At 40.5% G+C, this 14,699-nt stretch overlaps 1 protein-coding gene across 4 annotated transcripts in view; it reads left to right on the plus strand.

Annotated features, from left to right (window-relative positions):
* The window catches only part of Etv1 (ETS variant transcription factor 1), an 87,179-nt gene that overhangs the window by 13,097 nt on the left and 59,383 nt on the right, over positions 1 to 14,699 (plus strand). For all 4 annotated transcript variants that reach the window (XM_060367327.1, XM_060367330.1, XM_060367324.1 and 1 more), the window contains one exon: positions 329 to 382. In XM_060367327.1, coding sequence (XP_060223310.1) covers positions 329 to 382 — 54 coding nt within the window. The remainder of the gene's footprint in view (positions 1 to 328; positions 383 to 14,699) is intronic.

Here is a 14,699-nt window from a genome sequence, read left to right on the forward strand (position 1 = left end):
TCTTTAATACAACTTCCTCAAAGTGCATCTGAGCACGATACAGGAATCTGCCTCTTTTCTTTTCCATCTCTTCAATTTCTTTCTGGCAGGTGCAATTCAGAGGGACCACACCTGCTACCATGATATTTCTGACACACTCATATTTCCCAGTTGTGGCAATGGACCTTCGCGCTTGCTCTCCTACGCATTGCTGTTTTACATAGAAGGTTGTGGGCAAATAATCACAGGTCTGAGCTCTGTCTGAGCAGGCCTTGCTTGACACATCTGACTTGACATACCTTGGCAGTTCCTCTCTTAATTTTTAAATTTTTTTCTTTTTCTTCTTCAGCTCAGGTACCTGACAATGATGAGCAGTTTGTACCAGACTATCAGGCTGACAGTTGTAAGTACAGCATGACTCATGTCTTGTCTTTTCCTTTTCGGTGGGTTTTCACGTCTAGTGTCTGCCTTTGCATTGTGCCAGTGTTGCCTTTGGCTTACAACCATGAGGTGTTTTGATTTGTCAGGTTGTGACGTCAGCAGAATCCCTGCACGATCTGGGCAAGGCTTCAGCGGTGGGCAAGGGAAGCTGAATTGTTGAAACACTGGCTCTGTCTTCCATGCTTAGTGCATTTTCTTGGAGGGGAAGCAAGGTGTGATTCGGGAATGTGCAAGTGTTTACTTCAATTTTGCCAGTGCATTCACAAGGAAAAGTCTGGATGCTGATGACAAGCAGAGCAAAAACCCATGCAGAATTAGTTACCCTATAAGTTGTAAAATGATTTTGGCTCAGACATTCATTGGCTAACTGCATTACTCTATATTCACAAACTGTCACCTACTTTGATTTAGTGTATACCCTGACATTTTCAGCTTCTAGGCTGCAGTAGCACATATGGAAGTAGCCACCGGCTTCCAGCTTCTCCGTGTCCCTTTTGTGTTCCTGTCCCTGAGCCTTGCTCCAGGGCCTGTCAGGATGCAGGAAGAGTGATTCACGGACACTTGCCTTCCCTTAATTGCAGAGTGAGCATTTTGCCTGCACAAACATAGTTGCCCCAGGGTTTACTGCTGATATTTATACTTTGCAATTCTAGCATTAACCGAAGCTACTGACCCATGAAGTAAATCCGAAGGAGAAGCAGAGTTCCTCCTCATCCCCAGGGACATGTTCCAATATAGCTGGTGGATTCATGTCTCCACGGACAGTCTTGGACCTTGTACTCTAGAGGCAGTTTTCTCATTGTACATACATTTAAGAATACATAGAGCTTAATTTATAAATTAGGCACAGTAAGAGATTAACAATGATAATAATGAACTAGAACAACCATAAGAAAACTTTATCATTAAAGCTATTTAAAATTATGAATTATTTCTAGAACTTTCCTTTTACTATTCGGCCTGTGTCTGACCGCAGAAAACTAAACCTACGTGGTGAAACTGTCTGGGAGTGGAGAACGTTATGCCATATTGTAAAAGTCGTCTGATATGTTATTTATTTTCAGTGCCATTTAAGACTCTAACCTGCTTTGTGCATTCAGACTGTTGACAGTATCAGACGAGTCAATGTCAGTAGCTGAGAGAAATTCTTACTAGCTTGCACCTCATGAAACCTACACTGTAGACCTTGATCTCTCAAGCACCTATATTATTTCAAGTAACAGATGTTTGCTGAAAATGTTTGTTTCCAATGTTTGTTGTCTTAAACTTCCCAGGCATTAAGGTTTCTCAAGACTAACAGCCACTTAAGAGGTCAGAAGAAGAAATGGTGTAGAAACATGGACCTCCAGGCAGCTCACTCTACCTTGACTTCTGGTGTTATACTGGAATCTTTACCACTTTCTTTGGATGTGAAATGACTCAATGAAGTTTCTATTATCTATCAGATGACAGGCTTCACTTCAATACAAAGAAAAAATAATAGTAATTGAAGTTTCTCATATTATAGCTTGGTTTTTAAAAGTATTGTAGTAAAATGTACATAAAACAAATTCCATCATTTTAACCAGCTTAAATGTAGAGTTCTGTGACATTAAGTACATTCTGATTGCCTGACTCTCCTCAAGACAGTTCAGAATTTTCAATTAGTTCCGAAACCCTATACCCACAATGCAATGGCTTCTGTCTCTCTAGCTCCTGAAAACAATGTTCTGTCTCTTTCATATTTGATCAGAGAAGAGAATTTGATGTGTTGTTTGATATCTGGGAACAAGTATTTCACATATCTCTCATGAAATATATTCTTGAGGTTTCAACCTTAAGAATTAGAGACCTTGAGAACTCTTATAAGAACAGTGGCCAAAGGCATCTATACAAGGCCCACACCTACTGATTAGAGAGCATGGGACAGAAACAACCATATTTCTACCATCATTTTCTTTCCTGTGAGGAACTTGGCTTTTTATTCCCCCACAAGCTCAAGCTGTCTTCTGAGTGAATGAATGAAGTCCTATTGCTGCATTTCATATCCAAATAATCAGTAAGAATTCCAGAACTGCAGCTGCGAGGAGAGAAAACAACACAAGAAAGTGATGTTTACATCTTTTCTTATTTGACATTTTTTCAGCTTTTATTCTTGAGTGTTTCATCCCTTAAACCTTTAGGCACAAGGATTTTCTCCCCTCCTTTTCCTCTTTTTGATTTTTCTTTCTTATTCCACTCACTATGCATCTATGAAGCAGATGAAATGTGCTTATTAGGACCACAGAAGTGAACTTTTACTTTCAGTTACGTTTGATTTCTTTCATGTGATACTCATGGGATGTTGGTTACTACCCTGGTCACACAGCCGTGAGCAGCTCCACCCACCATGCCAACATTTCCAACCCAGCTCTCCCCTCTGCTGCTGGCTCTTTATCTCTCCTGATACCGCTCCAGGATTCCTACATAAGTGGCAAAAGGCCAAACCTCGAACCTCCAGAGTCATCCTACACTTTCTGCTGTGTGTTAGTATAAAACACTGCTTAAATCAAAATGAAGCTCTAGAGGCCACTCACACTAGAAAGACCGATGTTCTTCCAGATCATCAGTTTTATTATTATTTGTATTTTTGAGATGGGTTTTATAAGTTTCCAAGCAGGCCTCAAACTCGCTTTCCTGCTAGGTCATGGATGACCTTGACATTCTGGTGTTTCCTCCACTTCCCAAATGCTGGGATGACTGGCGTGTGCCTCCGTGCCTGGCTGCAGTCAAATGTGTCCTTTTGGTTTCACTGCCTTTCTAACCGAAGACACTACTGTCCAAACCAAAAATCCCTGATTTAAACTGTACCCTCAGTTCTTTGCCAAAACCTGCAGCTACTAAGTTTCTCATTCTGCCTCTCAGAAGCATTCACAGTTTCCAACCTCTGCTTCTTCACTGTTCCCCCGAGTTCCCACATCCTATGGCTGCTCCCGCACAGCTTCAGGACAGGTTTTGTGGTTAGTTTTCTTGCCTGCGAGCCTTTCTCCTTTCAGTCTGCCCTTTGCGTCCACACTCAGTTGTCTGGCCTTGTTAATTTTCTCCTTGGACCTTTTGCTGGACAAAGTCCTCAGGCTTGAGCTCTGCAGCAAATGATTATATAACGCAGGCCTTGACCTTCCCTTCAACTCAACTTTTTGACTTGTGGGCCTCCAGTACTCCATCCCTCCAGCTGTCTCTACACCTTAGTCTTTCTCTCCTTTCAGTTGTCCAAGAACGATACACTTTTTATGCTTCATATTACTTTAAGTGATTTCAATTTTTTTTCATACCCAGTTCACACTACATTTTGTTTGCCCTTCATGGCTTTTGCTTGCTGCCCTTATCTTACAGTTCGTCTACAACACTGTATGTCTCCTATCTATTGTATTAAAGATTTGCAATTTTGTTTCTTTTGTTTTGTCTTGGCATGGTCTCACTCTGTAGCCTGGAATCCTGGGCTTGCCAAGAACTCAGTATGTTAAACTTAGAGAGTTCTGTCTGCCTCTTCATTCCTCCTGCTGGCACTCAAGGTGTGAACTGTCACATGTGGCCCAGAGACTGTGAACTTCTTAAGAGTCAGGGGCATGTCATATTCATCATGCCAGGAACGTTACAGATGTACCGTAAGACTATTATCCTAACGATCTTAATTTTACTTTAGCCAGCAAATATTGGCAGGTTGATGAGACCTTGAAACTTATAAATGAAACATCTTTATAAAAGAAACCTATGAACAAAGGGTAAACATAAATCTAAAATGGTTTAAGAAAGCTCAAGGTAAGGCATAGTTTATTTCAAGTCTCAACTGGCATGGCAAACTGTTCAGCTGACACTGTCCAGCTAATTTCACGTGGTACTAAGGAGAAAATAAGAGGATGGCTTGAGGAGAGAAGCAGAGTATCTGGGCTTACAGTGGAGGAAGGATTTCTTCATGAAGAATCTACTGAGAGCATATGGTCGCTGAAGCACGTTTATACATAGATGTTTGGTTCTTTTCTGTCTGGGGATGTTTAGTGGGACAAAAGAATGAAAGACGCGCACTTCCTCATGTGGGAGCCTTTCCAACATTCACCCAGGACCAACGCAGATAATTGTATTTCCCGACGTATTTTCACGAAACAAGATGGCTTTTGAATTTTTCTTCGTTGCTTTAGTCCTTTGCTAAAGTAAGGTCAGCCAAATTAACAGCAAAATTTTATTCAACACTTTATTCACCTGAAGAACATCCTACGGGACAGTGTCATATTTAAGCACAAGTAGAAGGCGACAGAAAGGAAATTTCAAAAATTGTGAACAGAGATAAAATAAGAACTTTGGGACTTTATAAAATATTTTCTGAACATTTCTTATTTTTGTTGACAAAATATTTGAAATAGAAATCTGTAGCCTAATGTTATACTACTGCCGGCTAATTTTTGAGTGATTTCAAATTTTGAAGCAAATATAGGCATTAAATAAAAGCAAGTAATTTAATTTATTCCAAGAAACAAATAGTTTGAACGCATTACTTATTTTGTACCAATACATTTTTTTCATAACTTAGACAATGTTGGGGAAATACGTAATCAAGTTTAGGACATACTTTAACTTTAGTGAGGAACACAGAGTGTGTATCTCTTCAGAAAGGGGACTGTGGAGGTTTGAAACAAAAGTATGGCTACCAAGATGTCTCAGCGGACGAAGACACCTGCTGCCTGGTCTGATAGCCTGGATTTCTCCAGACACACATGGTGGAAGGAGAAAACTGACTCTCCAAAAGACCTTCCTATGCACTGTATACACACACACACACACACACACACACACACACACACACAGGTACACACACAGAATCATTTGAAAAATTAAAATTTAAAATTCTATCACTTACACATCATCTCAAGTTTTATATGCAGTCCTATCACAATAGGCTTTTAAAACCTACCCTTCATTTTGCCCATCCTACAGCTACAAATTGTGCCAGCTTTTTCTCCAGGTTCCATGCATCCCTTAAGTCTTGCCCTGTGGGACTCCCAGGATGGTCAGTATTCACCATTTCCCACTCTCCCAGGATGCCCCCTGCAGCTGTGCTGCACTCCCAGCAGGACAGGCCTTGTGGCTCTACCCTGTCTTCTTACTCTCAAAGGGACAGCGGAATGCAAGGCAATTACAGCGATGACATTGGAGGAGGAATAACCTTGACTCTAATATGTTTATGAAAGTAATTATTTTCAACCACTTCACTTTATCTGATATGTGTAATAGAAGGGCTGGGGGACTGTCTACAAATAGTCAGGACAGACCAGTGTGTGGGGAATCAACAATTTAAAAGCAATTACTGCACGGCGACACCCTCCCGTAAATAAAAGCCACAAAAAATGGGATTCTCTCTGGCTTTTCAAAAATTAAGAACAACACCTGCCTTGAGCTTCGAGGTATCAGAGGGGGCGCCCTATAAGTTACTGTTAGAAATCTGCTTTTTCTGTCTTTTCTTGGATGCTGGGGACTCGCCCAAGGTGCTTCGTAAACCAAGCAAACGCTTTCCCACAGAGCTGTGTCCTGAGCCCCTTAGATCTGCTTTCTAATAGGCCAGTGCAGGCTCTCACTAACTTGTTTTGAGCTAACAGGATTGGAAATTTCCACTTATTAGTGTTTCTTAACTTTTTGCCTTTCCACCAATCTACACCTTTCTATGTCTGTTGCTTTCTGTGCACACAGGGAGACCTTTGTAAAAAGCTTGATTCTCAGGGTTAGTCTTGACATCTTCCTCCTTTGATAAAATGTGGTGGTTTGATTGGCCCTGTGGATTTTGTGGTCTCCCTTCATGGCCTTTCCTGAAGAGAGCAGTTCTGTTGCTATGACTTCAGAAGATGTGTTTTCTTAGGATGCTGTTAGCTCTCTCTTTTCTCTCTTTCTCCCCTGACTTCCTCCTTCTCTCCCTCTTTCTTTCTGTAAATGCTTCTGTTGGGGAGGGGCAGGATCGCCCTGTGTAGCTCTGGCTGAGCGAGAACTCTTGGTGTAGACCAGGCTGCTCTTGAATTCGGAGGTCTCTCTGCCACGGCCTCTCCTTAAGCATACTGCCCTAGTCAGACTCCTCTGCAGGATGTATCATGCTGTCTGCCTTCACCTGGGCTCCCATGTCTGAGGTCAGTGTCCTAGCTCTTGGGAGGAGTCCGCCTCTTTATTCTGATTTGTTGCTGTTAGTTGCTTTGTTTTTATCATTGCTTTTTTTTTATTTTATTTTTCCTTTTTACAAGTCAAATGTTTTACTAAGGCAACATACACAGTGTTTGGGGTACATAAAATGATTTCCTGTGCCTACAGTTCCTTACCTCACAGGCCCTTCTAGGGATAAGCATGTATTTCTCCCATTTCTAGATGTCTCAGGTTTCAGAGGATACACGGATACCGTCTTTTCTATGTGCCCACGTTAGATGTTAGTTCTCTTCCTCTTCTCTTCAAGTTTTTGAGTGGCTAGGTGTTTTAGCTGCATGTCTGTCTGTGTTCCGTGTGTGTGCAGGTTAGATGAGGCCTTTGGATTCCATGGGATCTGAGGTGCAGACAGTTGTGAGCACTCATGTGGGTGCAGGGAATTGAACCTGGTCCTCCGGAAGACCAGTCAATGCTTTTAACTGTCAAATTATCATTTCCGCTCCTTGTTGTTAAAAAAAAATGGTGTTTGACTATATTATATAATTTATTATTAGCCCTAAGTTTATCATGGCAGTATTATTTAACCCGCTACCACACATAATGATACAGACACCTGTTAGATTTACAATTTTCTTATTTATGTTGGGCAGGGCAGATATTTCACTCACACTGTCTCAATATCCTCACCATCCGTCTCCTAGCCCCCATCCAACGCCATCCACCTTACCACGCCTCAGCTGGTCTACCTTCCATTCGTAATCCCCCCTTGCCTATATTCTTCATCTGGGCGCTTTCCATGCCATTGTTGGAGTCCTTGCTCCCAGGCCACTGGGTTTCTTCTCCAGGCTAACCTGGAGCCTTAACCACGCCCACCACAGGTATAGGCTGTTTAATCAACCAATCAGCTATGTCAGGCAGGTTTACAAAACAAGGATAGGTGTAACCAGATCTTAAGGTCCGTGACACACTTCAGACCAACCTTCTTATTTTCTCTCTTACTGGGAAGGGTGCATTCAGTTGTTTTTAGGTCAGAGGCAGCAAGGTCTGTTACATTATGGAAGTAAGATGGAAGGCGCCTGAAGCTGCTTCATCAGCTGAGCAAATCTCCCATCTACCTTTTTCTTCTTTCCCTTTCTGTTTTTCATCTTTTTCAAGGGTTTGGGACAGGGTCTTACGTAGCCCATGCTGGACTTGAACTTGCTACGTACTCAAAAATGCCCCGAAAATCACAAAGCCCCTGCCTCTGACTCCCAACTGCTAGGATCAGAGACACTAATTGCCACACCCAACTCTGGATTTTATTTTTTGCCCACTAAGGTAGAGAGAGAGAGAGAGAGAGAGAGAGAGAGAGAGAGAGAGAGAGAGAGAGAGAGAGAGAGAGAGAGAGAGCCTCCTGCGGAGTGTAAGGTTAGAGGGTTTGCCTGTCCTAAAGACGGCAGCGTCAGTCTTCTGCAGTAAGCTAATGGTCCCTGCTACAAGATCACACATATATCTAGAAGTTAATGTACAACCTCACTTCCATTGTCTAAATAATGTGCCATACTTTCAGTATTTAAAAATGAAGTCTGTATAAAATATTTTTAAATGTTTCTGTTTTTAAATCTTTGCTGTAGAAAATGTATATTTTTCCAATCCCAAAGCCTATTTTCTCTTTCGGTTTTGAGAGTCATTGCTGACACCAGTATAAAACCAAGAGGGGTTGAACAGTGAACTCTCTGTGTTACTTAAAGAGAGAGAAGCGAGGCGTCGCTGACCCTACCCTACTGGGAGGTGTTCTAGCCAGGATTCTCATCCATAAAAGTTCTATTTGCCGTAGGTGCAGGTGTGTCCTGTGTTTGTCTCCACCGAGAGCCCACTCGGCATTCTTGGAAGGAAGACAGAAACCTTAATTTGGTCCTTGGTGGTTTCCCCAGAGGTGTGTTTTCTAATCAAGATGGAAACTAAGGACAAGTCTCCAGGCACCGCTGGCCGATGGTTTCGGATCTCCTTTGCTCTCAGAAGCTAAGCTTGGCTGGGCCTGATTAGTACTTAGGTGGGAAATCCAACCACAAACACTGCCTTGCAAGAATTTTTCTTTTAAGTGATATCAAAATCCACTGAGTCCAAGAGAAGAAATGAAATTAAACCACCTACCTTGGGCGTGCAACGCGAACTTGGCTCTCCATGAGTGAGAAAGAGCTTCCTGGTCTCTCGGGCACAGCCCACATTTCCACCCTATGATAGTTATTCCACACTAAGGGACAGGAGAGAGGGCAGCATCTAAACGTGACCAAATGCAAGCCTGGATTTAAAAGTCGACCTATGGGGGAAAATGACGAGAGAGTGATGTAGAAATAAAAACTACTCTAAAGAAATAACTAGAAAATGTCTTCAATCTCGGTTTTAGTATATTCTCTAGACTATAACAAAAACATCTGATTTCATCAATTTCCTCTTACAAAGGTAGATAAAGTCAGACCCAATCCCACAATAAAGCCCAACGCACAAATCAAGATGACGCACCTAGCAGCGCTGAGGTTTGCTGTTCCATTACAGCTAGATGGTGCATGTGTTCACTAGCTTTCTCTTCCCTCTTCCATTTTTCTTTGAGTTCCCCCTCGAGGCAGCAGCATGTCCTGGAAATTGACTTCTAAAACAGTTTCAAAGGAAATACGGCAGCAAATACTTTCCACTCTTCCTGCCTATAATTAGTAACAAATTATTTTAAGAAAAGTGATCTGTGCCATCTTTGGTTGAAGTTCACTCAATATTAAATAAATATGTTGTTATGCAGCGACTGGACTTATTAGGGGTAAAATGATCTAGGTAGAGGACGAGGGTGGAAAACTATTCGCAGAATCAAGTGTTGTCTTTGTTGCAGAGTTTTATTAACTACACATAGGATCTGAGCCGGTGTTATTCACAGTTGTGTCTAGGACACGACATTTATTAATATTTAAAAATATTTTACAAGCTTACAAATATCATGAAATTAGATGTAAATTGAAAGCCATATGAGCTAATCCAGGACGTGAACACGTTTATGTAATTTTGTGTTCACTGTTTCTTAGGAATTTTTATTTGTGTTTCTCTCTCCCGTTTTCCATGTACTACAAGAACTCATATTTGCTTTAGTCTGTTATTAATTTTTTTAACTGAAACTTTGCGCTGTGTCTCCTAAATAAGAATGTGGGCCTGATGTTGTTGTTTTCAAATCTAACGAGTTACACTCCAGGAAGTACTGTTTGCATTTGACAATAGCTGAGGATATTATTACTTAGTGACTTAGTTATTCAGAAAACATTGTGAATGGCTGGAGGAAAAATCCTGTTTATAAAATGTCTGGTGAAATTTTAAACAGAAGTAAATACTTCAGTGAAATGTTTCTGTATGCAAGCTTTCAAACATTATTTTGTTTTATTGAGACCAAGTCTCATTCTGTAGTCCTGGCTGGACTGGAACTTGTTATGTGGATAGGCTGAGCTGGAACTCACAGAGATCCACCTGACTCTGGCTCCTGCTGGGATTAAAGGCATTAATAAAGGCTGGAATAAAGGGATTAATGCCACCATGCCTCGCCCAAATACACTTTGAAAATGGTGCTATATTTGCTATTTTAGGCCATTTAAACAATATGTAAATCACAGCTGCCTACAGTTATACTTTTCAGTAATGTTACAAATGACTTGGGGTCCTATAGAAATGTTTTGAATTATGATGACTTATTTCTCAACTTTTCCATTACAGGAAAGTTTTGTATTCCTATTTTGTTGTTGTTTTCTTGCTGAGGATAGAGCTTAGGGTCCTTTGTGGGCTAGGCAAGTGGTAACCCCCTCAACTACAGACCAGAATCTGTCCCTCTATTTCTGTTAGTAATATTGATAATTGCATTCTTACAAATGCATTCTATATTCATAGCATGTCATTCTGTGACTTTAAATACCAATAACACGTTTTAATAGTAAAACAAATCGTGCATTCCTTGTTGGACAGATTCTCATGTAGCCAATATGGCTTTGAATTGGTTGTGTAGCTGAGGATGACCTTGAACTTCTGGTCTTGATACCTTCATCCCCAAATGCTAGTTCACACATCAATATGTCCAGTTTAGTTCTTTTTTTTTCAAAATTTGGGATTGCTTTGGTACGTTCGACAAGCACTCCACCAGCTGAGCTCACAACCCACCACCTTGTAAAATTTCATGTTGCTTGTATTCCATGTGTGTATAACTGTAGTCAGCACAGATGCACGGCAGTGTCCAAGGCTGCAAGCTTCTGTCTTCAGCAAATATGATTTGAGGCCCTGTTCTGTGCATGGCATGTGGTGAACAACCAGATGAAACATTTTTGCAATCACGAGGTAACTTGGACCTACCCACTTACCTTATAACACATGAGGGCACCATCTACGCATAGTAATTGTTATGTGTTCACATTTGGATCTACTTTTATGTGTGGAAAAAAATGTGGCTAAGACTTGTCTTTAATTTTACGTTTATTTCCACAAGGTGTACCCTGCATGTAGGTATAGTCATTGGGTCTCCCAGCCAACAGCTCACTGTTGTGCTCCTACCCCTTTTTTGCCCATCAAAAAGTAAGGGCACAGTTGTTTAAATGGATTAGTTGTTTCTAATCCATTTCAGATAGTGCTTATTCTTCAGTGTCTTAGCCTTAGCAGGTTCCATGTGTCAGTGTGTGGTTATATGCATCCTGATTTTATTCCTGTTTTGATTGGCTTCTATTGGAAGGATCCATCCATCCTCTTGATCTTTGTCATCACATGCCATAGGTCCTCCCTGGCTGTCGATTTGAATTGAATGACTAACTGCTTGGGTAGTTAAATAGAAGTCTTTTATTTTTATTTTTTTAACATTCATGTACAGGTGGCTCTAATTGTCTGAAGTCTAATGCAAATGCAAATATCTGCTTTCTTTTTCTGTTTCGTTTTCCTTTGAGGGAGTATGGAGACTGTGTGTATACAACATGGGAACTAGACCCAAGTTACTAAATTTGAGCCCTCTAATAAATGTTAATTGATACTCCTGTCTCAAGATAGATTTCTCAGGAATCTCTATTCAGTATGAATTCTGAGAAATTACTTGGCATTGTTCTTGTTTTATTTAAAGAGAAATTCAGAGAGCATAACACAATGAAACGAGTAAAGCTTGTGATGAATGATGTCATGCAGCTGTGGATCGCCACCCAATTGCTTCTTTCCTTCTTGGACAAACAGCCCTTAGATCACCTATAAATACCAAAACTATTTCTACCTTGAGAAGAAAACAAAACATACATGGTTAAGGCTATGAAAATTGTTCAATGGTAGAGTAACATATATGAGTCCTTGAGTTGGGTTCCTGGTAAAACAGGCAAACACACACACACACACACACACACACACACACACACAGACATGCCCTCAAGTTATGCTTACCAAACATTTCTCATACAAGACGTTGATCCTTTTGAAAAATTTTATTGAGGTTTGATGAATGAAAAGAGACATAGGGAAGACGAAAGGAATCTTTTAGCAGGTGGTCCCTGGAAAGATACCCTGGGAACTCATTTGACTTAACTCTGTAAACAAAATGGGAAGCTTGGTTTTTGGAATCTGCTGTCCTCCGGGAAGGTGTGCTTAGCTTTCACTGTCTTGAATATTTTTCTCTTGTTTATTCAGAATATGAAGGTGTTTATGAAGGCACCATGTATTTGCATGCTAGTAATGCAGAGGTGTTGGTTTCTGAAGTTCAGGGGAGCTGTGTGGCTCATGGGAGTAGGAGCCACTACAGCAGAGGCTTGGTATCCCAGCACTGTGGAAGCCGAGGAAGGGGGAACACAGGTCTAACACAAGTCTGGGTTTTACGGCAAGATTCTGAATCAGAAGCCAACAAGCAACAGAATTAAACCCAGGAACTGAGGGAGAGAGGAGGAAGGGAGAGAAATCAAGTGGTAGTGCTGGTACTACTAGTAGATTCCCAAGGTCTAGTAAATCAGGTTTCACTGGAGCCCAGAGCTTTGGATTGAGGTGGTATTACAAGTCGATGACATCAACATTTTAAATTAAGAAATGAGATATTGAAGCCCTTAAGAGTTTCTGGGGTCTCTCTGATTTAAAAAAAAAAAAAAAAAAAAAAGGACTGCATATCCTTAGATATGTGCCTGGGAAATAGAAAATGAAAACTGTAAACCAATACACTTTTTTCTTTACCAAAATTTTCTGTTTGTAATATTGGAATAAAAGAGTGCAGGTTTGCTTGCTTAAAAAGTTATTTTTATAGTCTGCTGCCTTATAAACACAAAAAGTATAATACATGTAAAGATGAATCGATGGAGTTTGCTGCTATGCCCAGCTCTTTTTTAAGTCTGCTTTAGTTATATTATACATTCACATAAATCTTAGTTTACTGTTATTTAGTTTGCTCACATTGGCTGTGAACAAGAATCTATAAAGCCGTGTAGGGTTCTGGATAAATGTGGACTAGATGCATGCATCCCTTTTCCCCACTTCTTGTGATGAACTTTTCAACACTGGCATTTAGCCCCGAAGTGTGAGAGGCCATTCTTAAAATTTCCTCTAGCTGACTTGCCAGCGAAAGTTCTATCAAGACCACGGAACTCACTTAAAATGACCTGACCCCTTCCTAGAAGAATATGTATGGAAAAGACTGAAGTCAACTGTGAGCAGTGTTCCCTTTGCCTTTGAAAGGGCGGTCATGCTGTGAGGTGAACTTTCCTCGCTGTTTGAGGTTGTTTTCCTCTGTCCTCATGGACACAACAGCCTTACTATGTTGATTTGATATGACTTTCCAGTCCTTGGCAAGGGCCCAGATGGTCAGGTGACACAGTTGTCTCATCTCACAGGCCTGCAGAGAAAGCCTAGTCACTGAAGGACACTGTTCTGTTTTTCTAGATGTTTCTGCCCACCTTAGATTTTTCCTGTTGTGTTTTCTTCCAGGATAATCAAACCCTGTTTTCCTTTCTGAAAGCTCTACTTTCATTCACTGTTTTACTGCAGATTAAAGGCTGGTACATTAGAAGGTTATCAGTTAATCAATAAGCTTCAGCCATGCCATCTTGTGATGAAGATATTCATTGATCAAAGTGGAAATTTAGGCCTTGGGCTTTTAAATAGCAGTTCTGAAGGTTAAGAGAGTGTTCCTGTGGAATGTGGAGGCCTGTGCCAGTATTTATATTTAGAAGGTGGGCATGAATTTATGCCTTTGTATAAGCGTACACAAACCCATACATAAATGCCTCTACTTGCATGTTACATATGTTACATAAAACTACACTCAGGTCTCTTAATTTTTTGTTATATTTTAATCAATAACTCTTTCTACATATAAGTGTGTGTGTGTGTGTGTGTGTGTGTAGAACAAGAGGGGAGAGAGAAGAGAGGGAGAAGAGAGGAAGAGGAGAAAGGAGAGAAAGAGAGAAGGGAGTAAAAGCTTTCACATATACATGGAAAGACTAGCATTTTTGTATTTTTTAAGACCAGCATTGTAATATCATCTAAGGCCCCTTTGATTACAAAAATATGCTTATGTTCACATTATAGTTAAATGAATGTGAATTTTAATAAGATTTGTCATCTTTACTTTGAACAAATTTATCAAGTCCTTTTAATTACATCCATACAGTGGAGAGAATCAACTTAAACCAGTACCCTTTCACAGCACCAGGAGCTGAGTGGGGTGCTAGACACTATGGACTGTTCTAGCATTTGACACACATCTTTGGCATCTGCTTAGCACCTGAGAGTTCATGAACCATTTTCATGTTTCACATCTGTTTATTCAGCAAAGTGACCTTAGGCATGCTTGTGGAGACTCACACTAGTTCAGTGGCTTTCAGTCTCACAGGTATGTGCATGACAGCATCAAGACTTGCCATATACCATATACGATAGTATTTTCCATACTTTGCTGCAGATTGTTATGATTGTTATGTTAACATTGAGTTATTATTACTGCTTAAGTGACTGGGACTGATGTAAGTACTTTTGATGCATGCATATTTGCATGCGTACACTTAAATACTCATAAATTAGAGTGAAGTAAATGAAAAAAAATGCATTTAAAAAATAATTATAGGAGTCTCCTGATTTATCCCAAAGGAACAAACAGAAAGGAAGGGTGGAGTAGACAGCATCCTAAGTTGCTTATTAAC

Source organism: Meriones unguiculatus, chromosome 1 (assembly GCF_030254825.1).
Source record: "Meriones unguiculatus strain TT.TT164.6M chromosome 1, Bangor_MerUng_6.1, whole genome shotgun sequence".
In the NCBI taxonomy this organism is placed as follows: Eukaryota; Metazoa; Chordata; class Mammalia; order Rodentia; family Muridae; genus Meriones; species Meriones unguiculatus.